Source organism: Alosa alosa, chromosome 13 (assembly GCF_017589495.1).
Source record: "Alosa alosa isolate M-15738 ecotype Scorff River chromosome 13, AALO_Geno_1.1, whole genome shotgun sequence".
NCBI lineage: Eukaryota > Metazoa > Chordata > Actinopteri > Clupeiformes > Clupeidae > Alosa > Alosa alosa.
The window spans coordinates 27,392,087-27,418,944 of record NC_063201.1 but is presented as its reverse complement, the minus strand read 5'-3'; the positions used below and the strand labels follow the sequence as shown (position 1 = coordinate 27,418,944).

Here is a 26,858-nt window from a genome sequence, read left to right as displayed (position 1 = left end):
GCAATAGTTGTACTTGTAGGCCATATTAGTAAAACTATGATCCTTTCAGAAGCTGTATTTTTGTCCGTCATTCTCACGCTTTCATAATTTCATGTCTGATAAGTCATCAATGATAGTGGTCACAAAAAAAAGAAAGAAATGAAAGAGTTGTGAAATTTAATTAATTATTTATTATGCATTATTTATTTTCCTATAGATGATTGAACAGAACAGTGATTTACAAAAAAAAAAGTTTGGCATAGCTTGTTTCAAAAATATGAAATGAAAGCAACACAAATGCTCTAATCTTACAACATAGGGGAATGTAATCAGTTTTTTTCTAACATATATGTCTGACCGTTATTCTAACATGTTGATTAAAGATGTGCTGGTCTATCATTGAAACAATTTCAAAAACTGTGATTTAATTGATAGGAATTCAATTATAAGATGTCACTGGAAGCCTCAAGTCATTAATTTGAACATGAATATGAAATATACTCAAATTGTACACAATCACACAGTCATTGCACTGTGGATTCAAAAACACACAGAAAAAAAGTCCTACATCTTCTAGATGAAAAACTAAGCGTCTACACTACAAACACCAAACGTAGCTGTCATTATGAAAACAAAAATATGACAGAAAGAATACATGCCCAATCAAAAAAGATATGTGACCCCCTCCCTCCCCTACCCAAACCAAAGTTTCCACTAAGCTTAACTAAATGCAAAACATACAAAACAATAAAAAAAATATGTTCCTTAAACTAAAGAGCAGGAGAGAGGAGTGAACGGAGCACCATCAGCCACAGGTGACATTAGATGGGAAAGGCACGAGATACTGTGGGTCTGTGCCCAAACACAGTGGATTAACTGCATCGGTTGCAAAAAAACAAAACAATGAAACATAAAAATACTTGAGACTTCTTTGGCTTTACTCAGGTCATCAAGATGTGCAAAAAGATTATTACCCAGAGGAGTCTGTGGTATACCGATGTCTTTAGTCACTAGCCCCACTAGTCAGATCAGCCTGTGCTATGTTCAATATATTTAATTAAATCTCAATGTTTTAAAAAAAATAAATCTCAATAGGAAACAAAAATATATATTCTTTAAATTGTTCAAATAACGTTATACTCCAAATAGATCATATCTGGGTGTGGATATGTTTTTTTTTCACCTATCTGCAATCCAAAAATAATCTCAAAACAACTACCTGTAGTTGTATAACAGCTTTCTATAAAGTCTGTTTGATCAAAAATAAAAAACATACCATTTCCAGTCTATGCTGCCATATAATGTCCCACAGTTTCCCTTTATACATACACTTTAGTAAACATTACTCAATCTTTTGATCAAACAAAATATTCAATGTTTTCACTTTCCAAATGTATGGAAATGACAGAAATTGATACCTTGACACTGACAAACAACTTGAATTCAAAACTTCTCTTCTGTGTCTTTCTTAGATTCCTTTTTTCAGCAAACAATATTACATGACTTTGACAGAGTACCACATGTCTTTGGCAGTGTAGTAAAAATGAAAAACATAAACACCAAGGCCAAGGGGCTTAGGGCCCTCAAACGTCAAAGGCATACATTTGGTTCAGCTTGGTTTCTTGAACATGTAAACATCTCCCGAGTTAAAGTAGTTTGGTATTCACCAACAAATCCTTGTGATATTCCAAACTATAAAAGGAAAATTTGATAGGAATCAGGACCATACATCACATGAATCGGACACATCTTTGGCTCCAGAGTCGACTTATTGTAAATAAATGTAACAAAATCAGCCCAATTTCATCATGGAGGCCAAACTACTAAATCTTACGTTTCTGTTCGCGTTGCATGCCAGGTCAGTAAAGACCGGTCAGAAAACAGACAGGTCTACTGAGGCAGAGACCGGTTTCCAAAGCTGTGCGTGTAAAACTCTGACAGCCATATCATTCAACACCAGGAGGGAAACCCCTGCCGTGACTGTTTGTGGTGCCCAAACAACATCCTCTTCCACATGAAGCCTTACAAAAGCAAGCCCAGCTACCATGCAACACTTGAATAATACACACAAAATATATGAACTCAATGAACTTTTTAGTGTTATTCCCATTACAAAGCCCTTTGCCACATGCAAATCTAACCCACTACCCCACCCTATCGGTTACATTGTACAAAATAAGACTGATTCTTAAAAGTATATAAAAATGAACAAAGAAAAAAAAATAGAAAAATAACCCTCATAAGGGGATGGCTGTCTCCTAACAGCTGTGGATGGATGACTCATTGAGGGTCTGAGGGTCTTCGTCTGTGTCTAGTCTACATGATGGAGCAGTTCTCCGGCCGAGGGCCTCCCTGAAAGAAGACAGGGACAGAAAAGGCCAAGTCAAACCAAATGAATGAGACAGAGAACTGAAGATGCTTATGAAAAAAATAATAAATATTGTCTAGGTTATTTTTCTGGAGTGTCCAGGGTCACAAGTACAAATATGAAACATGGCTGAAATTTGACATGCATACATACAAGTGCAAGAGAAAAACTGGGGTCTCTCTTCATGTGTGTGTATGCAGCTGTGCATGTGTTTGTGTGCATGAGCTGAAGAAGCTATGATTCATGTAATATGTCTGTATGTAGTTGCACCATTTACAGAATAAGAAAACTACATGCGAAGAGAATCATTTTAATATTCAAATGTACCTTGTGTTAATTTTTTGTTTTTGAATTTAAACCAGGTCATCTACCAAACTTAATTAAACTGACATTAATTATATATGTATGTTTTTAAAGCACTCGTTGGCCTATACTTACATGCCGTGGCTGGTTGTTGCCTAGCACAAAAGACTGGGAGATCAGTCCCTCAGGCAGACCACCACCACTGCTGTAGGAGTGAGAGGAACCGGCCGACATGCAGCTGCCACTAGTTCTGTCCGATGGCTGACCGCAGGAGCCACACACGACTGTGCGGCTGCGCAGGTTGTACTCACTGTCCACGCAGGTGCTGTGCGCCGCCTGCAGGGGGAGACAAAGTACAGACTTCACCAGGAGGTCTTGCTGACCTGCTCCTCGTTCACGCTGGAGGTTCATCTCATATAAACTGATGTATAACCTTTCTCTCAGCTAAGTCATTTATATGAATATAAAGACTGTATATACCAACGTGCTGTTATCATTTACAATAATGTTTGGGACAATATTCTTAATATTTTGCAAATCTACCCAAGTCAACTCTTTCAAAATAATACATTGTAAATGCTCAAAGAGGAATGTGGAACAGTGAATAGAGCTTGGTCGTGGTCAGTACTTTTCATATTCAACTATTTAAAAAAGATCTGATATTGTATGTTCTTTAAAAAAAAAAAAAAAAGAATGAAAAATACCGTCTCGTCCTCCTCCTCATCCTGGAATAGAGTTCGTGTGACCTTCCTCATGGCCATTTCCTGTTTAATGGGGAGAGAGAGAGAGAGAGAGAGAGAGAGAGAGAGAGAGAGAGAGAGAGAGAGAGAGAGAGAGAGAGGAGAGAGAGAGAGAGAGAGAGAGAGAGATGAAGAAAGTGAAAAAGTATATGGGTAAATACACCATTAAAAAGGTTTGAAGTGAAATAAATTAACTTTCCTGGGTGATCTTAATCAGATAGAAAAAAAAAAATAGTAATTTACAGCCTTAGAAAAACATCTCATGGGAAAGGCAGTTGAAAGCAAAAGAGCAGAGAGCAGCTGCCGCCCGCCAACTGTCGCTCTCTCTCCGTCTCCCTGTGACTCACCTCTCCATTAGCATTAATGAGGGTGGTCTGGAACAGGTCTCCGCTGCCCCAGGAGTTCTGGGTCTTCCACACCAGGTCAGTGGGGGGGTTGTGGGAGCCGCCTCCGCTGGCTGCCCAGATCTGTTCATCCACAGAGGAGAAGAGTGAGCAATGACATTGTTTCAGAACCACCAAGGCATTGAGTTTTATTTTGGCGATGTAGATATACTAGTAAATAGGGAAACTTACAGTCACGGTTTGTCCGGCTTTGAGAGTGAATTTAGGGGGAAACTTGTAGACGATGGGAGCGCTGGAGCCAACCTGTCTCTTCACTTGCCAGTGGCCAAGCAGCTGGTCCTGTAGGTCAACACACACACACACACGATCACATTAGTTTTGACAACTCAACAGAGCAATGGGGCTGAACTGAATGTAACTGAAACTGCACAAGTATAGCTACAGGCAAATTGACACTGTTTTGAAAACAAAAAGGGAGATCGCACCAAATATTGTTTTTGTTATTACTGTTTACTGCACTTTCTATGTTGTTATTTACAGTAGTAAGTCAAAATCAATGTATAAGCCACAGCTAATATTTGGGAAATTACGGTACACTTCTCGGACAAGGCACTGTAAATACAAAATGACAGACACTGCATTCTAGTTTGATGGGATGGAGATCTGAGACTGAACACTGAAAATATTTCTTAATGGGGGAGTGTATGATCATAAACATTGGGGAAATTATTAACAGATTAATTGACAAATTGTAACATTAAGTTGATGAGGTTCTAAATGAAAAGCTCTTTTTAATGTCTTGATACATTTTCAGTTAATTGCAAAGACCGACAATAAAGTAAAAAAAGTGACACCAATATGAAGGTGTATATAGTATTGTGCCGATAGCAAAGTCAGTAATGACGACCATCTTGGCCACAGTGTGGGAGAGGAGCTCACCTGGTCAGCCTTGTTGCTCAGGCGGACAAACTTGCCGTCCAGGTCCACCTCGTCCACGGTGACGCGGCCGCTGGCGGAGGCCTGCTGGGCGATGCGCGTGCGGGTGACGGTTCCGCCCATCACGCTGGACGCCTCGCTGTCCGTGTCGTTCAGACGGCGCTTCTTGGCGCTGCCAGAGGAGTTACGGCTGCTGCTGCTCTGGACGATGGTGCGGGTGTGTGCGCCCGAGCCAGACGAGCGGGTGACGGTCACACGGGTGGGTGGCGGGCTGGGAGACAGGCGAAGCCTAGGGGGCCGAAATCAAACCATTTTAAACAGAGCTGATATGTTCTAACCTAATAAATGAATGTCATTGTTCTGCTACACAGAAAAAGGAGAAAAAGAGTACAAGGAACTCATGTCTATTTAAACAGGGCGTAATAGACTTTAGGAAGTGTGTTTGGTCCAAGTATTACAAAAACAGCCATTAGCACTTCACCATCAGTACTTCCCATGGGTGTCATGTTACATGTGTCTGTCCAAAACCTGTCTAAGATAGCATGTGGTGGCAGAAAGGCATCAAGGAATGTCCGAATCAAACATCTGTACAAAATTCTGCTTTCTAAGATACCTTCATTTTGCAGGCAACATGCATATATCTTTCCTGCTGCCTCCAGTATCCCATATTTTATTAAATTATGAAGTCAGCTGTCAGTATCTTGACAATGGTGTCCCAACAATTAATAAACGGACGGCAGAAATCACTAGCTTGCTAGCTTGCTAGGCCGTCCAAAGAAAAAGTTCACAGCTGGTACCTTGATGCCTGCTACGGCAAGTGACTTGTTAGACAGTTGAAGGCAGCGAGACAGCTGCCTCCCTGTTTTGGTCAGACCCCAATGTGTGTAACCCGCCTCTGTAGAGCATGCTGGACATCACTGTGTGCTGTACACTTGAGTACACTGTGAAGCATGTTGCCTGTGAAGAGCTTCAGTCTGTCCCTCACCTCTCCTCCTCTCCCTCCAGCAGCTTCCTGTAGGCTGCGATCTCCATGTCCAGGGCCAGTTTGATGTCCAGTAGCTCCTGGTATTCGTCCAGCTGCTCCTGCATGCGCTGCCTCATCTCCGCCATCTCCCGGTCCTTATCGCCCAAGCGTCTACGCATCATGTCCCGCTCACGGGACAGAGCCTCCTCCAGCTCCCGAATCTTGGCCTCGCGAGCTGCCAACTGCCAATATGAGAACATGCACTTGGACATCAATGGCACATCAGGCATTTAAACATGCATGAAAACAGACAGAAATCGTGGTTGCTCCAAATGTAGATTGTAGACAAACGCTACTGTAGAGTGTAAAATTGTATGTGACATTGTTATAGAAGTAATTGAAGCAGATTTGATACGGATATAATAACTACATTGAATCTATCTGTGATCAACAAGCAAGGACTAAACTCCAAAGGTGGAAGTATAAGTATAAGTATATATACTCTTTTGATCCCGTGATGGAAATTTGGTCTATGCATTTATTCCGATCCGTGAATTAGTGAAACACACTCAGCACACAGTGAACACACAGTGAGGTGAAGCACACACTAATCCCGGCGCAGTGAGCTGCCTGCAACAACATAGGCGCTCGGGGAGCAGTGAGGGGTTAGGTGCCTTGCTCAAGGGCACTTCAGCCGTGCCTACTGGTCGGGGTTCGAACCGGCAACCCTGCGGTTACAAGTCCGAAGCGCCAACCAGTAGGCCACGGCTGCCCCCAGACAGGCTTCCTGTAGAGTCAGATAAAAAGGCTGACAGAGGAAGAGAGCTAGAGAGAGAGAAGAAGTTGCAGAGGTGATGTTTACCGTCTTCTGCAGCTGGCTGAGCTGAGCGGACATTCCCTCCACCCGCACGCGCGTCTGCTGCAGTTCTTCATGGGCGGCGCCCACCAGGTGGCTGTTCCTGTCCGCAGACTGACGAGCGTTCTCCAGCTGGGAAGAACACGCACAAGATTCAAGAGAATGCTTTTATGCTATACAAATGCTATACACCAATAACAGAGGGTGCCAAAGAGTTTTCAAGAGGCATGTCTTACAACTCTGAACAGTCGTAAAAGGCCGACTTCAGAAAGTAAAATTACTGCCACATATTTGCTCCAACCATTCACTAAATCAGATGAGTGTAAGTAGGCCTACAACTACTCAGTCAGATAGATAGTACCTGTGTTAGGTGCACAGGTAAAACCAATACAGGACTTTCACTTTCTGAAACCAGACTTTTACACCTCTGCCTGCAACCAATGCGGTCTGCTCACCTTGGAGTTGAAGGTCTTCTCGATCTCCTCCTTGTAGATGCGGACCTGCTCCTCGTGCTGTCCGCGCAGCTCGGTCAGGGCATCAGCCAGCTTGCTCTCGTACTCCTGCTGTTTGCCACTGTCGATCTCCACCATGCGCGACTCGTAGCGACGTTTGGACTCGCGCAGCTCCTGTGGATTAGGGTAGTGGACAAAAACGTTCAGTTTTATTCAGATATGTAAAGACGGTGGAACATTACCAGCTCATCCTCAAAGTTAAAGCCACTCTGGTAGAAAGACTTCAGTGACATTTCTTCACCCCTTATTCCCCTCCATTCTGTCGGTCTTTCTGTCGATCAGCCTTTCAATTCGTTACATTGCTTATGCAGCCATTATTTTATTCAATTGGTTGTAGGCTCAGGGGACACGACGCTCTTACACCACATTTAACTTCTAAAACAAGTATTTCAGGCATGATTTACAAGACACAATTAATTTACTAGAGTTACTTTTGTGTATAAATTCCTCATAGACAGTAAAGGTATCTCTGTATCGGACACAGTGCATCCTATCTAATAGCGTTCAGGGGGTCCTAAACAAGCTGGGAATTTAGCTAGGCTATCTTACTTGTGTCTGTAACAGATGTGAGGAGTTCTTTGAAGCTCGGGGCACAACAAGGAAAATCCAAATAAATCCAGAAAAAAAGGATAACATCATTTTTTTTCCAGAGGGCAAACAATGTAAGTTGACATATATGGTATACATTCCCAGTCAATGTTCAATGCAATGGTCATCAGATCACTGTAAATCATTGTAATTGTCTGTTAACTTCTTTGGTATTTACCATGTGTTCTGGTAACTTGTAATGCCGTTCCCTCACATTTTCTAACATTACATCAATAAATGGTAACTAGTGGAGAGTGCATGTTGATTTGGTAATTTGATTGAAAACTGAATACCAGACAATTTAAGTAGGCCTACCTATCTGATCATGTGTGTTTGGATCACAGGCATATGACGACCTGTATAAACTGTTGTTCATTCATGGCTTCATAAAATATCAACATCCCATGTAGCTTTTAGAGTATTCAACCATTGGCTCAAGCAGTATGAAATAACTCAAAAGTAGAATTGCATAAGTGTAAAAGCTGAGACCTCCCACATAGCAAGCTGGTCTGAGGACAGATCTGGCATTCTTCCCAACCTCCAGTTTTGAGAATTTTGATCAAAACATATTTTGAAAACGATCATTGTTATTATCTTAATAATTTGGCAAGTTTAAAATATTAGGATGTCTAATATATTAGGATATCTAGAAGCTGGATTTCACTATCTGGGTTTTTGCTCACATTTTGGTCCCACTCACTTTAAAAATATCTCCTGTGCCCCTGGTAACAACAACAGCAACAACAATGATAATCAGATGCATGGGTGAGCCTTTAACCAGTGGCTCTTGAACTGACCTCAGAGTAGATGTTCTTCTGGAAGTCCAGCTCCTCCTTTAGGGTCTGAATGCGGTTCTCAGCATCCACCCGGCGAAGCATCTCGTCCTGCAGCTGCTTCTTGGCGTCGTTAAGGCTGCCGTCCAGCTATAAGGATATAAGGTATAAGGAACCACAGCACACCTGAGCCTTGGGTCTCTCACATTATGGTCTACACAACATATATTTTCTGTATATTTTGGGAGGATTTTTGCCTTTATCTAGATAATGTAGATCGACAGGAAGCAAGTGGGAAAGAGAGAGATGGGATCAGGAAATGACCAAGGTTGGATTCAAACCGACGCCCCTGTGAGCACCTGGACTGTCCACACAATATTTAAGGAACTATACTAAGGAACTTTCAGACTGAGGGTACAGTGTCGGAACTCATACAGGTCTTACTCTGAGTGCAAAATATTAAAGACTGGCATGGCATAAAACTATTTCATCAAACTTTATGACCATTTTCACAACAGTATTAAATACATTTTGCTTGACTACACTGAAACTCTTCCTAGAAGTTTAACAAGTGGCCAGCAGAGTTGACAACAGATCATTTCACCCATCCTGTGTGTATGCAGTCTGTGAAATGGCTGTAACACCAAAGAGAGTAATACGCCTTTTACTATACCATCAATATTAAACGTCCTTATGGAAAGGCCACTCATAAGGCTTAAGCCATCAAGTCATCAGTCATTGAATGAATATTTGTAATAAATTAAAGTTTTTTTTCTCATTCTGAATTTTATTTTCTCGATGAGCCAAAACAAATGTCCCACCTTAGCCAGCTGGGCCTTCAGTTCGCGGACCTCCACTTCCAAAGTGCGCTTCTCACTCAGGGCGGTGGACAATGAGGCATCCTTGGAATTGAGAAGAGCCTCCAGGTCCTTGAGGCGAGACAGAGCGGCCTCCAGGTCGGACTCCTTCTTCCCATTCCTGAGAGCAGACCAAAGAGAACCACGCTGGTCATTTGGAGGGTTTTTACCAAAAAGGCAATGAATAGACCAACATTTATTTGCAATTTGGTGGTCTTTATTGCGGAAAGCAAATGGATAGTGTGTTCATCTGATTGAGAATGAACCCCTACTTTTTCATGCTACCAGTTCTTACTAAGCAAATACAGCATTAGAATGAATATGGATATGCTGCAGACCTGAAGATCACCAAGATATTACAAAATTACACTAATTCAACTAGTTCAGAGGACCTATATGCAAGATAGCATACCAGATGTTCAGGAACAAGCGCTATACTGATTTACGCACATCCTTTATTGTTCTGTGTTCTAGAGGGAAACTGATATGCGCACAGCCCTTACTGTTCGGTGTTCTAGAGAGAGACTGATTTTTTCTGATGGGTTTACCACAGTGACCCATCTTGTAATAGGACCAGACAGTAGTAGTCTCGGTCGTCTCTCTCTCCCAGTTACTACACTGCTGTTAGTGTTTATCAGACCTACGTACATGTCGAACAGGAATCTGTCAACATAACTAAACAACATGTGCATTTGATTTCTTGGGGGGTGCAGGCGTTTACAAAAGGCGTTTGCAAAAATTCAAACTTCCACATTAACAACCTAGTGGAAAACAAGACACTACATTTTAAATCATGAGCATTCCATTTTTAATGCCCCAGAATTAAGTTGAAGTAGGAGATGGGAAAACCAGCTCCGAGGTATTACATGTAGCCTCCACAGTGCAGGGTTCTCCAACACTAATGACACTCATCTGGCAAAGGAGATGGCTTCCAGACCACTGCTGCTCCTGGCACAGCTCCTCAGACAATGGCAGGACCCGAATGTGTGCATTGATTCAATTACATAACACAAACAAACAAGAACCAGACAGTACATTTACGTATCGGTGATGCACACAGAGAGACGGCATACACACATCCGTATATATACACAAATGGTAAGAGGCCTCTTTTGTAGATCTCTCCCATCAATAAACCACCCAGTTGGATAGTGTTGAGAGAGCCTCACTAGCCTGGGGGCACTTCCTTTCCAATCCTCTCAGATTTCAAAAGACAGAAAAGGGCAGCTTCCCAACCATTGAACAATTTGCGAGGGAGGCAAATGATTTACAACCTACGGCTGCTTTTCAACCCTGCGAACATAGACTACCCTCTCTTCTACTCACCACTGCTGCTAACAGTACACTTTAGATATAGCTATACTGTGCTTGCTACATGTATAGATTAGCATAGCTAATGCATCTCCACAAAGTGAGGCCCAAGCCACCTTTGCAATAGTGGTGTGAGCAATGGCCCGTGTGGATAAGAACCAACATGAGTGACAGTTGTAAGGAGTGTCAGTGTCGCTGACTACAAGCAATGTGAGGAATGTTCATAAAGCTCGAGAGAGAGAGAGAGAGAGAGAGAGAGAGAGAGAGAGAGAGAGAGAGAGAGAGAGAGAGAGAGAGAGAGAGAGAGAGAGAGAGAGAGAGAGAGAGAGAGAGAGAGAGAGAGAGAGAGAGAGAGAGAGAGAGAAGCTTTTTGGGGCTCTTTGAGCTCTGGCATCTAGTCATCACTTCCCTGTGCTATACAATACTCCCACCCAGCAATGACAAACGCTACTGTGTGTCTCACCACATTCCTCTGAGATTAGGGAAAGGCTACAGACTTGAGGCTTTTTCAAATAAATTGACAAAGTTAGCCCGAAATTCTGGTAAGCTTGTTAGCATGACCAGGCATACCTGAACAATGACAAAGTGTGTAGCACACAAGGGGAATGTGCAAACATAGGCTAGTCCACCTTGGTTAAGTATTCCATTTTTCATATAGTAAGGCAGAAATCTGGATATTCATATGTAGTGGGAGGAATAGCATTCTTGTTTGTCCTCTGGGTATGAAGGTGCAGAAATACATGCGTCCACTGGGACTTAATGGCCAGTGTTAAAGCCGAGGGGAGCAGTGTGGGTGGCCATAGCTCAGCATCGCCCCAGTCCCACTAGCACTCCGGCAGGCCGGGAGAAGAACAATTCTTTATTAACCTATCGGGGCACAAAGTGTGTGTGTGTGTGTGTGTGTGTGTATATATGTGTGTGTGTGTGTGTGTCATACTGCATACGTGTCTGTGTGTGTGTGTGATCTATTTTTATCAGTGCTTACCATGGAAACAAATATTTACTGCATTAGTAATCCTTGCTTGAACACATTTAAGAAATAATTCGTTTTGGTCAGCAATTCCAAGACCACTCATCAGGAAGCCACATTGACTGAGGTGGACAATGGAAGGATGTGTCCCTGTGTGCTGTATAGGCTCAGCCTAATGCAACATCTGTCTCTGTGGAAAACACAAGTATTTTTATCCACTCCATCGGATAGGTGGGTTTCCAGTGCATTACACATAGCCGTGATATTTTCATCATAGTTTACATTATGACCCAACGCATTTTGAATCACTTGGCAGGATAAACGTGCAAATGGAACCATGTTTATCATAGAGGAAGCGGTAGGAGTGGGAGATGTTTATACTGCCGAATTACCAGTCCAGTGGATGAACAGTGGAAAGCGCACTTCACTGGTCCAGACCCAACTGAACCTGGTGCACTGCATGAAGTGGACGAGAGTGGACAGCAATACTTTTGAGGTTGGAGGACGGTGATGCTAATTTTAGGAGGGGGTGACGTATGAGAAACCAATGAGGTTTATTTTGAGGGAATGAAATCAAAGACGACACAAAATGTGTGATTTGTAAACAGCCACACAGCAATCAGATGCAGAGGGCAAAACAAAGTAATTGCAATAGCCTTGCACACCATACCACAAGTGGAGACAGTGAGACAGACTTGATATTTGTCTCATAAACACACAGGACCTCTGAAGCGAATCAATGCTGGGAAGTGAGGAGAAAAAGGGAGGAGAGTAGGTTGTGTGTGTGTGTGTGTGTGTGTGTGTGTGTGTGTGATGTGGAGATATTTCATGGCACAAAGAAAGCAGAGGGAGAAAGAGGAGGAAGACAGAAAAAAAAAGGTAGAATTCATCGGCCCCTTTGCCTCCAGCCTGCTATGACTCATAGCTATCTTTGTCCACTTCTGTGACGAAAATGGAAGCCACAGTTAAAAAAAAAGAAAGAGAAAGACAAGCAACAGCCTACAGTGTGTTTGCTGTAGCATTGCCATGGCGACAGGGTCCAGACTGTAGTTCTAGTGGAAACACTGGCGTGTCGCACTTCACTCGCGTTTCCAAGGATACAGACGCAGAGTAAAATGCAGAGGGACTTTTCCCTTCTGCAACTTCTGTTTTTTCTTTTCTATTCTCTCTCATATCGGTGACGTTGAGGCTAAAAAAAAGTATCCTTTCCATCCAGGAGGATCGACTATGGATGGAAAATCTGAAATGTCAGAGGCAGAAACAACCGCAACAGACCAAAAACTTGTATTTAACCCAAGGAGTGCTTATTATCCCAGTAAGTTCAAATTCCAAATGCTGGAGTCAGAGTTTATGAAAACCAGATCATGGCAACATTTTCAATCAAACAATATAATCTGATGACTCACACATCAGGCCTCTATTGAACAACATTTCCTAAACGTTCAAGCTCAACATTTAAAATGCAAGCGGACTTTAATTTTAGTTTTAAATACTGTTATTAAGAACATTAAGATCACCCACTGTTCTGCTAGTAAGGACAGTCACTCTGGGAACAGTTCTTTAGTTCTCTATTCCAGAATATTCTATACCATTTACAGGGCTTAAAGCAAGGAAGAGTTCTATACCTGAAGTTATCAGAAACTAGCTGAAACTAACTTGGAAGTTATTATTAGTAATTACAGCACTTCGGTCAACTGTTGCTGGCTTTTTTTTTCAAATCTTAAACAACTTGGCCCATGCCTGAATTCAGGTGCGGTACCAGAGAATTGTAAGTATTTCTACAACACATTTTACTTGCCAAAATAATGACAGTAACATGTCGAAAAAACCTGTGTTTAGTTATGGACATTCTCTGCATTCTGAAAAGGCAATCTACCTGCACACTAGGACAAGAAATAGCACTAAACCTGCAAATGCCAGAAGATTAATTCTATGAAGGCAGAGAAACAGTAACAAATCACCTGTGTCCAAAACACCCGTGTTCAGTCATAAACCATCACTTTTTGACATTCTCTGCATTCTGAAAAAGCAATCAACCTGCACACTAGGTCAAGATATAGCACTGAACCTGCAAATGCCAGAAGATTCATTTGTCATAACGCAAAAAAAAAATGGTATTTTGAATGATCCTTACAGTGAACAAAACATAGACATTTCAAGTCTAGTTACACATTGATTTAAACTAAGGTGTCCATTTAACTTTCACAGGCTACTAGTTGGAAAGAAGGCCTCTATGGCATATATTAGGTCATAAAAGTATTTACGTCCTCTCTTGCAGTGAATGGCTTGAGGCTCTTAGAGTGTAAGAGGCTCTTACAACATGTTCTGCGTTCTTTGGCCATCTAATGTCAGGCATATTATCTCCAGTAATGCTAGACCATGCAATAAAGCTACTTTAAAAGGCGCTCTACCTGAGGCACCAGGTGCTGGTCCACTCTAGCAACGATTACTACTGTTGCCACCCACACCCACGCAGCCTTGGCTTGCGAAACCATCTACTCTAGTCACGGATGCAGGACCGGCATGTGCACACACACACATACACACACACACACACAGGCATGCCTGCATGTGTGGGCACACAAGGGTGGGGACCCTTTGGTGAGTCACACTCCAAACAAGCTAAACTTTTCCAGAGAAATTAGCCAAGGGTCCCCCCCATTCCCTGATGGATGATTGTTTAAAGGTTTCCCTCTGAATGCACAGACTGCAGTTTGAGTCACGCTTGCATACCGAAGGAGCTTTCCAATGAATTGAAGTGGAAATGTATGTGTGTGTTGAAAGACTACATTTGTGCTCGGGAGAGAAAGGTAGTAGATTGCAGCTGTTCAGAGAGTGGATGTAGCACACAGAGCCCTATAGACACATAAACTACATATAACCCGATCACTCAGAATTACCCAAAAACACACTTTTCCAAACTTGGGAGTTGGGCTAGTACACACGTTTCAACAGTCCACTATGAATAAAAAAGATCAGCTCTCCCAACTCTCTCAGAGGGAACAGCTCTGTACTGCTGATCCTAAATGATTAACATCACATTTTGGATAACATGCAATAGGAATAAACTCTTCAATGAAATGTCTGAATACAGTAGTATGATGATGAAGCGTAAGGCAAGACCAGACTGCACCAGCCAGACTGAACACAGATGTGTGGTAGACAAACTTCCATTGTTGGAGTACCACAGAGGCATATGGTCTATTTCAATATGCTTTCAAAAAAAAGGACAAGAAATAAGACATGAAGTCCTTCCAGACACTTGCATAACATTTACAATGAAACAGAAAACACGAAAACACAAACACACACACACACAGAGGGAGAGAGAGAGACAAGCACAGACTGGCTTAGATGTATTCTTCTCCAGTTCTGTGGGGTTACGAGACAATAGAGATTGCTTGTTTAGTTGACTTGTTTTTGATACGAAAAATAACCAATCCCCAAGCGACACACAGCCAAAGCTACAGGGAAAGATCAAACACAAATCTGTCTGTTTTATATCCGTGAGCATGATGGAGGATTTCCTCTGTGCATTTCAGGAGTACTAGTGACTTAATAGTCCTGACTAGATTGGTCAAACTGATTTGGTGATTTATTTATATTTCAAAAGTGTGAAGCCAGTGGTAGCATGCCTTATTTGGGATTTCAGAACCCCATATTTATAGAGCTAATTTTTGAATGCATCATTGGTCTCTTGAGGTCTGAGAAGCAGTGCTTTCCATACACTCTGACAAGGTCAGATAACTGATTCAAAAGAGTTAATAAGAGATAGCCAAATCTTGTATTAACACTATCCAAATATAAGGCTGGAGCTACGCTAACACAAGAGCTGATTGAATGTGTACACCGTATACTGTACCGGTTGTTGGGTGTGGCACTTTCACACATCTTTCCTCTTTGTGTGAATTTCACAAACTTTGACAAACGCCTTGTGCTTTTCCTTTTATGTGCTTGCAAAAAAAAAAAAGATATATTTTTTATGAGCTCTTTTATGAGACTGGCCCGTGGAAGTGAATTGTAATTCACTGTGAATCATGCAGAGTGAAGGCTTTCCTTCCTTTTTTCCTCCTGTGCTAATGGATGTCCAGATGAGTAGCAAATGAGCATTCACGCTGCAAGGCCTGAATTTGCATTTGATGGGGAAATAAAACTCACGTTGCCAGCATTAAGCACCATAGTAACATTACATACCAGACGCATTTGAATCTAGTTTGTTAATCAAAACCATAGTCAAATCTTGATGAATCAGACAAGAAGTCAACTCATATACCGCAGGTCACTTTGGACAAAAGCATCTGCCAGAGACCATAAATATAAAACATAATTCATAACTGCCAAGCATGTCCAACAACATATACACCAATATAGAAAAATCCAAGACCAAAAGCACATGGTCCATCTGGAAATGAGCCTGCTTACTCTAATAACCAATCTGGCACAATTAGCATCTTGTACTTTATAATCACACTTTCTGGTCATATAAGTTACTGCATGTCGGAAGTGTAGCAACAGCTTTTGGGCACTTTGAGCATAGTGCTCCATGGAGGCCCCCTTTCCTGAACAGAGAGTTAACATATGAAGCCCCCTTCCCACAAACACACGGAGGCCCCAACCCCAATTCCGAAGCCCCTGGTGCACGCCATACCCTTCATGTACAGCAACAATAAACACCATCTGATTGGGGTTGTCAGGGAATGAAACACAGGCCAAGCCCAGGCACTCATCTACCCTCATGCATGCAGAGGGTTTGGAGCTGGGGGGCATGCAACATTAGGAGTGCTGGAGAAACACACACCAAAGCCTGTGGTGAGGAGCTGGAGGAGCTCTCTCACGCTAGGCTAGGCCACATGGGGCAGCCATGTGAGGAGCTGCAGAGAGAGCTGCCCTCTTTGAAGACAAAACACCAAACAGGGGTATATAATGAATGATGCCAGTGAAACTATGGGAATGCCAAAGATGTAGAGTCCTGTCATCAACATTGGATGTGGACTTAATGTTGTATCCTAATACAGAAGTCAGAAAAGCAAATAATGTCCCACATTAGGGTAATCCACCCCTATGCATGTAGATGTGCACTGCACTAACAGCGGTGTTACAATACCACACACACAGACACAGTGCAAAGCCAGACAAACACACACACACAGAAACACAGAGAGGCTCAGGTTTGGACATGATGGGCTTCAAAGTTACATTGTGACAATGGAACATAGCAATCAAAAGCCAGTAATAAAAGGACTACACAAGAAAACACCAGACTTCTAAATAATATCCCTGTTCAACTCTGGAAGAGTGTGTGAAGGACATGCATGAAGGACAGATGGGGATGGGGACTGACCCACAAAAGATTAAGGCAGTGTCTCCAACACACTTTCAAGTAGATTAGTGGACCATCGCAATGAAAAAGTGCATCAAAACCATAACTTTTTGTAAAACACCAATTCATTCTCATGCATTTGTGCAGAGCTGAAAGGGCACATAGAACACTACAAAGTCCCATTAAAGACATCTTGAGTTCATTCACTACATAAAAGATGCATCTACAAAACATAATAGAAATATATTTTTCATTCCCTGAAGAGGTACAACAATTACATAACGGAGGAAATGAGTCAAACGTGTCTCCATCAAACATCCAATCACAGCCGTCGTTTGTGTGTGTGTGTGTGTGTGTGTGTGTGTGTGTGTGTGTCCACACACAACACTACCATATTTAAGTGATTTACTTTCAGTGAGTGACTCATTAGTTCTTGGCCATAGTCTGGTTTGGAAAAGCCTTGACTGCCATGGAAACTCTGATCCACACCCACACACACACACACACACACACACACACACACACACTTTCCTACACACTGTGTGGTGCCCCTGGAACATAGGCATGGTGCGTGGATGGCCAAAACCTTCTCTTTCATTATCTTGACTCCCAGCTCGACGCCAACCAACAATAAGGCCTCTGTGGCCATCCAGCCAATTCACAATGCTCCCCACATCTGCTTTCCATCACTCCTGCATTTGTATGAGAGACTTTTGTGCGAGAGACTGTACGAGAGAGTACTGTACCTACGCGGCTTTGCCAATGAGGAAATGTGCCCATAAGGGCCTTATAGGTACCAGGAGGTGAAGCTTAACAAACGACAAGTTATTTCTGTCTTGATGACCATTAGAGTTAATTTGGAATGTATATGGTTCACGACACCTATAAAGAACAAAACCATTGCAGCGACCAAAACTGTGAATACAGTAGCAGTAATTCAAACCGCAATATACAGACATGAAACTATCCCCTGTAAATGAAACTATCCCCCAGCCAATATTACCAGTTACCATTTTTAAAAAAAGAAGCAGCGCAGGGGTTGTCTTGCCTGGACATCCAGAACCAAATCTAGAACGATTTAGGGTTTGGTTATGAGTAATGAAAATGGCCCAACTCGAGGGGCGGCACCAAGCATGCATTTGAAAATATCACTGCACACAATTGGATAACACTAAGACCAATGTTTACTGACTGATTCCAGACTTCGAAGTCTCAGCGCTGTCGGCATCTGTTTAGCTTGCCTCTGGCCCGCCTACATCAGATCCACCGATGTGATTGGTGCAGCTCGGCTGCAAGGGCATGGTTAATGAGCATCATTACTGATTGCCGGAGTGACTCGCTCTCGCGAGAACTCTAGATTTCCAGGGTAGGGGTTGTCCCCACCCAGCCCCCAAGACAGGTCCAGCATCACCCGAGACGGCCATGACACCGGACCCTGGCTGACGTTAGATGGGAGATTCCACAGGTTATGGGCTCCGAGGGACAACTAGAACACTGTGAAAGGATAACCGTTTCTCTCATACATTGTATTAGTCAAACAATGGCAACCTCAGTATCTTTTCCATTCTCTATAGAGATCCCAACACTGGTGTCTAAGAAAATGGTAGATGCATGTTTCCAGTATTTTATACGCTTTTTTTGGCAGAAATGGTCTTGGACACACAGGTGTGCTACCATATCTTTTATGGCAAAGAAATTCCTTAACCAAAGCTGCAACATCTCTTGCTTTAATTTACATTTACCATGGCCTGTGTCAGGAGTTCGGTAGCATATTGAGTCAGGTAAGGCCTGATCTGTCTTATGTTGTAAAGTGCGAAGCGACACGACCGGGCAACCGAGGCAATGTGATCAGAGAAAGTTAGTAGATTAGGTTAGTAGAGATGGGAGTCAATTTTGTTGTTGATGTCATGGTGTGTTGGTTTGGCTGGGAGGACCAGCAGTTTGGTTATTGAGAGCTCAGCTGGAGATGGTGTGCCTTTATCCATGTAGATAAGTTTGAAAGGCATTCAGAGATCCGTGCAGAGAGCAAGGGGTCGTCAGATGGAAATGACAGATAGAGATGTGTGCCATCTGCATAGCAGTGATACGAGATGCCATGTGAGCAGATAATCGGACCCAGGGAGGTGGTGTGTATAGCAAAGAGAAGGGGCCCAACACACGTACTTGTTTTGTCAATTCCTTCTGTTAGGGACATTAGAAAATAACTGTGCACAGCATCCCTCACAGGGGTCTTTGCTCTGGAGAATGTGCACAGTGAATAGAGTAATAAATAGATCATGATTAATGGATATGACTATGGACGGATATCACAATTTAAAATTAGATTGCTAATCTAACAGTAGAACAATGCATTTGATACTTGAATACCAGATCATTACAATGGTATGAAATTATACGTTAGCAGGAGACATAAGCTGACACCAGCTGACACCCCTCTTTCCACAAACAGGAAGCAGTGAGGACTTGATAAAGGAAATGTACTGTAATATACTGACATATCATAGAGTACAGCTGGCTGCAAGCCTATGAGAATTGTAATGTTCTGAGTATCCATAAAGGATACTGGTTTACTGAAAAAGAACATGACCCTCCAAACATTCTGTATTTCTTGAGAAGTTCTGGAGAACTTGCAGAATGTTGCACTGCATAATTTGATTTCATATCATAGCTATGCAGATGACACACAAATTTACTTAGCTCTATCACCAAACGACTATGGTCCTCTTGAATCTATGTGTCAGTGTATAGAACAAATCAAGACCTGGATGTCTCATTTTCATCAGCTGAACAAAGAAAAAACTGAAGTAATTATATTTGGTAAAAAGGAGGAAAGACTTAGGGTTGCCACTCTCCTTGACACAAAAGGGTTGAAGGCAAAGGATACTGTTAAAAATCTTGGTGTATTAATTGACAGTGATCTAAATTTCAACAGCCACATGAAAGCGATAACTAAATCAGCTTTTTACCACCTCAAAAATATTGCCAAACTCAGAGGGCTGATGTCAAAACATGACATAGAAAAACTCAGTCATGCATTTATCTCCAGCAGCGTTGATTACTGCAATGGACTGTTCATAGGCCTTCCTAAAAAGACTATTAAACAGCTTCAGGTGATACAAAATGCAGCAGTTAGGATTCTAACAAAAACTAAAAGAACTGACCACATTACTCCAATTCTTAAGTCCTTGCACTGGCTTCCAGTAAGTCACAGAATTGACTTTAAAGCACTATTGCTTATTTATAAATCAGTAAATGGAGCAGGACCTAAATACTTGTCAGACATGCTTCAGCAGTACACACCTTCTCGTCCTCTCAGGTCCCAGGTGAAAAACCTGCTAGTAAAACCTACAGTTAGAACTAAACATGGTGAAGCAGCTTTTAGCTGCTATGCGGCTCAGCTATGGAACCAACTTTCGGATGACATCAAAAAGGCCCCAACTGTAGCCAGTTTTAAATCTAGACTTAAGACTAAACTGTTCTCAGATGCTTTCTGCTAACTGTGCCGAGTTACAAATTCTGAATCTGCCTTGATAATTATTCTACCTTGTCTTTTATTACTTTTTTACTACTTTTGCCTTTATTTTTGCTTACTAATTATTCTTTATTTTTAAATGATTTTACCTTGTGTTTTATGTTTTCTGTTTTTTTATGATCTTTACCTTTTAACTATTCTTTGACTATATTGCCCTTCTATGCTTTTATTTGTTATTATTGTTTGGTTTTGTTTATGTAAAGCACATTGAATGACCTCTGTGTATGAAATGCGCTATTTAAATAAACTTGACTTGACTTGCATTGCGCAATAATTTAAGGGTAACTCAAAAAGTAATGCAAACAATTACAAAAGTATTACAAGGAAGCCTTAAAGTGCTTTTCAAATTACATAAAAGGTCCACACAGGAACGATGCAAGGAGAAAGGCGACATCAAGTCTTAGGAGACTGATGCAGTCAACATTTTTACTACTGAGGATTCATGAGTTATAGAAAATAATTTAGTGTGCTTTTAAATCATAAGAGTGGCATGGTGGCTGGATAAATCCAGTTCTAAGAGGCACCGCCTTCCTGTATTCACAATGCCGTCCCTGCATGCCAAGGGGTGTGGCAGGAGATGATATGCCATCTGAGCACAGGAAAATAAACATGTGGGCACTGCGCGCGCGCGCACACACACACACACAGACACAGACCAAAATCTACCTGAAGACTCCGTCCATAACACTCACACCTCCAAAACACGTGTTAGGACACTTTGACACGCTCATGAGTCCAGCATTATCTGAAGCATATTGCAGTGGCACAGCACAGCTGCACAAAGAGCACTTGCAGCGCTGGCAAACAGACCAGGAGAGTCTCCTCTTTTACCCCTTCCTTTTGTACCCCCAGGGCCAAGATCATACGTCCCACGGGAGTCTACTTCTGTGTAACACAAACCAACTTCTCAGTTCTGTAACTGGACTGGTGGGTTCATCCAACTAGAATAACACAGAGTTTCAGAGATCAAGCAGGCTTTTATCCTCCTTGTGGGTGATGACAGGAGGTTTACTGTACACAGCAGAATACCTTTCAGCTGCTCAGCCGGTGGGCTGAGTCTGTGCGTATGTGAGGGAGGGGGAGAGAGAGAGCGAGCGAGAGAGAGAGAACTGAATGTGTATGAGTGAGAGACAGAGTGTGTGTGTGTGTGTGCGTGTGTTTTAAAGGAGACAGCTCAGCCAGCCACCGGGGACATGCTCCAGCCGGCACGTGGGGTCCCGTTTCAGGCGACTCCAAAGAAGAGACAGGAGGGCGTCCCGGTAGCCATGATGTCGACAAACAGATGCACGTCTAAAATGGGCATGTGCCGACTCATGGTCGGAAGCACATGCGACCTGACCAGTTGCACACTCTGGCTATACACGCATCTGTCACACTCAGTCAGTCAGTCAGTCAGTTATTCATTCATTCACTCACTCATTTCACTCATTCATTCATTCATTTCATTCATTCAAGCAGTGCTGCTAAATCACAAGGCTCTCATACATGACGCAAGTGAATGGGAGCACTGTTGTTGTTGTTGTTCTGCCCTGACAAATGGTCAAATACGGTTGCTCTGCACCGGCCAACTGTACTGTTGCTCTGACTGGCCAACTGGGTCGAAAGGGATCAAACACAAAGTTACTGAAGACGACATAATGCTGTAGGGCAGGCATTCCAATCCAGCAGCCACTTTTTTTTACAGCTTGCATGAGATAGACTAACAATGTGTCGCGGCCAAGTATAATGGTGAAAGGAGTTGTGAATGAGTTACACATTTACAGTGTGACCAAAGGTGAGCTGTGCAAACATTTGAATTGCGCAAGGCATTCTGGGTGGCTTATCAGGCAAATTGCTATTTTACTCACACTTTTCATCACAGCTCCACCCATTAAAACACTTTTACCAGACATTGTGTAGCCTACACACACATCAAACATGCAAAACATTAACAGAGGAGACTCCGTGGCTGCTGGAAGCTAACGGGCTGCACCTCATAAAAAAAACTAGTGCAAAAGCAACACAGAGTTTCCAGGCACAGGGCTGGTGTCTGGCTCCAGATCATCTGACCATGGCAAGGCAATTCCCACACGGCCCTGAAAAGCATCTGACTCACTCGATCGTCAGTTCGAGAACCGCCGCCCCTTCACCGCTCCTCCCCCTCCCTTACACACCCATGGCAAGGCTACAGTGCTGCCATGGTAACCAAACACTCCCCTAACACACTGCCTGCTGCGACATCAGAGATGGATTCTCGCTGAGTCCTAAACCTCATAATTGAGTGATTTCCGGGACATGGAGCGTAGGGATTGATCTCTCCCTAGGAGACACCAACTTCCACTATCCGCTGGGGCTTCACTTCTAAAAGGGGAAAATCTAACTAAGCTTCTACTTAAACAGGAGCTATGTGTGAGAAAAGACTAGCAAAGACCAATACAGAGTTACTATGGGACCTCTTATTTACAGACAATCAGAATGTACAAAAGTAACCTCATGTTTCAAACAGTTAAGGTGTCAAACATCACATCAGAGGAAGATGATTACACAACATGACGTGCTTAAAACAGCAAACTTGGAATGGGACACACCTCCACACCAAAGCATTTGCTCTCCACTGCCCAACATACACACAGAGATAACCTTGAGAAACAATGTATGAACGTGCGAATGAATGAAGGGGCCCATGAGCTAACACCCAAAGCACACAGACTGAAGGTAAAGGCTCAGTGTTGACGTGCCTCCTCAGCAACTCTGAATAAGGAGTCATGGAGCCTTGTTTCAAGAGCTTTAAGGGAAAACGAGGAGATTAACATCTGAACACTGATTGCCTAACCAGCAACAAATGTCAATGAGATGCGCGCCTAGACAGTGTGTGTGGTAGGCTGCTTTTGGGTTTCGTTTTTCCTTGGTTACGGAAGCTATGCTGAGCTTCAAACCTGAAAGTTTGTTCGATTTGACCACAGCACCTCAATCACCCTCAATCACGCGGGCCACGTTCTACTTCCTGCCACGTTGTGAAGGGCTCAGCCAAAAGTTACATTGGAAAAGCCAAACAAGTCCCAGTGTCAGACAGAGAGGGAGTGCTGACGAAGTGTTAAACTTGTCATTACTCATTCCAGGTTACAGACTAGGTGTGGCCGCATGACTGGGCCTTCATGTCATCCATCTCCATGCCTTCAGGGGATCAGTGGTTCTACCTACCCACTACCCACACCGCCCTTTCTCTCTCACTCACACACACACACACACGGTTAGCTCCGTAATCTCTCCAACACAGCACAGCGTTGGCTAGTAGGTGTTATATACTGTTTATGTGCTGCTTGGCTTCTCGAGTGACAACAGCCAAGGCAGAAGTGCAGCAGAGTATCGCTTACTAAATGTAGTCTACTACTGCTGAACTGGCAGCAGAGGAGAAAGGCATGATGTAATTGTCATTAGATCGCTAAAGGCAACTGAGGTCTTACCGCATGTGGGGTTCCCATATATAGAAGGCTCTGATAAAAAGATCAGATGGATCCCATTTAATTTGACATTTTCCCAAATCTGTTGGTAACAGAGCGAAAATCTCTTCATGACAGGGTTTGGACGTTCTCCCATCATCAATACACTTTGATTTGGACTTTAATTAAACGTTGAAATTGAGGATAAGGGGAATGTAAACATTCCTGTAATGCTCTACTCCAGGAGAGTATGAGGAAACCCTCAGTCAAAAGCATGCGACCGCATTAACATTACAGCAGAGAGCTGTAAGTCTCTGCTGACAGTCCTGTTCCCCCGCGTACATGCACTCATCTTGAGGGTCGGGGTAATTACTTTAAAATGTCAGTCAGTTCAGATGGTATTATTGTTTTTGAAATGTCAAGTAAGTTATGAAGATAATAGAGGTAAGTGCCTACTGAGATCTTGCACGGTAACATTTCAATATCATTTTTGAGGTTCATTCAGAGTGCTTTTAGATTAAATAATGGACTAAACTACAGAAACCCCCTCTGCCTGGTCTACCATTCAAATGCCATACACAACATTCACGTTTGCTTCACACAAACTTCGTAATTTGACTTGTATACGGTGCCTGGTTCATAAAGTAATATTGATTAGAATGAAACAGATAATTTCTCCTCACTATAATCTTTTTTTCTCTTAAACCATTCTTAAAATTCCTGCTGGTGTATAGTTAATAAAAATGGTGCTCCAAATGTGTGAGTTTTGTTGATCTGAGTCTGATCTGGGGAAGTTACTTTGATTTAGAATTGTGTTCTGTTAATGCTTTTGAAATGGCCTCATAAGTCCCTTTCTATCCTCTATTTTCTTCGTCCAGGAATGTCAATAAAAACACTCTTCTCGTATCCCATCATGTCCAGTCTTGTCCAGTACAGTCCACTTACCTGGCCTTGAGGTCCTTGTACTCCTCCCTCACTTTGCTGAGCTCCAGCTGCAGCCGTGCGCGCTCCTTTGCCACAGAGTCCAGCGTCTTGCGGGCGTCGGCCAGCTCGTTCTCGTAGGCGGCCTTCATGCCGCCCAGCTCGCGGCTGACCTCCGACTCCGACTCGGTGATGCGCATGCGCAGGCCGGCGTTCTCGGACTCCAGCGAGCGCACCTTGTCGATGTAGGTGGCCAGGCGGTCGTTGAGGTTGCACAGGTCCTCCTTCTCCTGGAGGCGCGTGATGCGGTTGGGGGAGGCCGCGGCGCTCGCTGCCCCTCCACGGCTGCTGCGTTTCTGGGCTGGGGTCTCCATCGTTGGGGTTCGGAAAGACGGGTGGACTGAAGCTGGGGACAGCCGAGAGGCAGGGAGGAAGAGAGAGAGACATAGGGGTGTGAGGAGAGGACCGCTGCCTCATGTAACACATTGACACAGAGACTTGACTCTAAGAGCTGTAGCTGTCTAAATGACGAGGTAAATGACAGACCATGGAATAAATTCATCCAGAGAGACTCTCCTTATTCCTACTCCTACTCCAATCCTTTCCATCCACCCGTCCCTCCCTCCATCCCTCCCTACTCCAGTCCTCCTTTCCCATCCCTCCCTCCCTCTCTCCATTAAGGTCTCTTCCTGCTCTGCCATGCTCTGCCCAACCACACCCCAAAAGATGTGTGTATTTCAGTGAGGAGTCATCTCAGTTTACGCAAAAAGACACACTGTTTTCATTACCGCCTCACAAGAGTTGGGTAATAGACATTTATCATTTATTTCAAATGTTATGGTTTCCTAAGACTATGCTAATGACTTCACTTCATGCCATCTGCTGACTGGGAAAGGTTATGGATCCAGAGCTTACTCCTAAATACTGGCCACGAGGGCTACAAGCAGTTGAGCATTTTCACGGCCAGCTCAGCCTACTCTATCGTCACAACCCATTCATTTCTCAGCTGACATTCTGTATGCTTCCCAGATAAACTACTGGAATTAGGCTGCAGTGTCTTGAGTGGCTATCAACAACATAGGACTAAGACGAGATTTCAATCATGACGGCAGTGATAATGATAGCTGTAATCTGTATCAAGACATGGCAGTCATTCAAAAGACATTGCGTGGCGGGCATTGGATCACAGATACAACAGAATTAGAAAAAAGTATTCAGCATTTATAAGCAAAAAGAAACAAATGATAAAACACATTTCTATCTGAACCACACACTGCTTTACACATGCCAATGAGTTGCTCAAATTAAGCTCTAATTCAAACTCTGACAAACTATCAAGAAACTGCCAGCACAACACTCCCAAGACTTATAGGTAAAACTACTATAACAAACCACAAACTACAACAACACAAATAAAAGTTTTCTACCTGCTCTTTTAAATGCAAATGGTGGATCTGGCTTCCCCTGTCAGGCTGGTCGTGTCTGTCTGAGAGTTTGACTGGTCTCTGGAGTTGGGAGCAGTCTGTGAAGACTCAGGACAGGAATGCCGCCTCGCTCTGTGCTCCTCTGGCTTCTGCTCAGCACTGGCTGCCAGCTTTTCTCAGCCCCAGTTAATGTGCGGCAGAGCAAGCGAACAGAGAGAGAGAGAAAAAAAAAAAATGATAGAGGGAGGCGGGAGAGGAGAGGAGGAGCCGGGGTTGGACTCGAGCGGTCTGCCCACAAAGGCTGAGGGAGCTGCTCGTGCTCTACTCTCTGTTGCTCCCTTTCACTTTCTGCTCTCTGTCCCAGTCATCCTTTCAGTTTGCTGACGCACTACTGATCTCAAGTCCTAAGAAATCCCCCCACACTCCTAATATCCAGACTGAGCGATGAAGGTGATGGTGCTGTTTGCCATATCTGACAGCACTGATCTGCTTTAGAGAGCTGAGAATTTCCCCCTGAAAATGAGACACTCGGCCCTCTAGGCCACAGTGGCTTGGGCAAAGTCCCACACCAACCTTTTGTCATAAAAATGAAGAGAAATTACAGATTTACAACCTCGCCTATCGACCTCCGCTGTAGTATTCAAACAAGAATAAAGTCATCCTTGTCGGCTGCGGAGTCAGAGGAGGAAATTGTCTCTCCCCCAAGAAAACGGGAGACGTCCATCCCGTAGAGGGATGCAC

General features: G+C 43.2%; 1 protein-coding gene across 1 annotated transcript; it reads right to left on the bottom strand.

Annotated features, from left to right (window-relative positions):
- Positions 1-150: 150 nt before the first annotated feature.
- Positions 151-26,858, bottom strand: lmna (lamin A). The gene is made up of 13 exons (XM_048261385.1): positions 26,121-26,858; positions 24,718-25,099; positions 9,185-9,341; positions 8,388-8,513; positions 6,946-7,116; positions 6,497-6,622; positions 5,656-5,876; positions 4,674-4,959; positions 3,966-4,073; positions 3,738-3,857; positions 3,355-3,414; positions 2,786-2,986; positions 151-2,331 (listed from the first exon to the last, which is right to left on the bottom strand). The coding sequence occupies exons 2-13, from the start codon at positions 25,065-25,067 to the stop codon at positions 2,296-2,298; spliced, it is 1,962 nt and encodes a 653-aa protein (XP_048117342.1). The 5' UTR covers positions 25,068-25,099; positions 26,121-26,858; the 3' UTR covers positions 151-2,295.

Coding starts and splice junctions, on each gene's coding strand:
- lmna (XM_048261385.1), bottom strand. CDS start 25,067: ATGGAGACCCCAGCCCAGAAACGCAGCAGCCGTGGAGGGGCAGCGAGC. Junction 4,960..5,655: donor CTGGAGGGAGAGGAGGAGAG/GTGAGGGACAGA, acceptor TCGGCCCCCTAG/GCTTCGCCTGTCTCCCAGCC. Junction 4,074..4,673: donor TGAGCAACAAGGCTGACCAG/GTGAGCTCCTCT, acceptor GTTGACCTACAG/GACCAGCTGCTTGGCCACTG.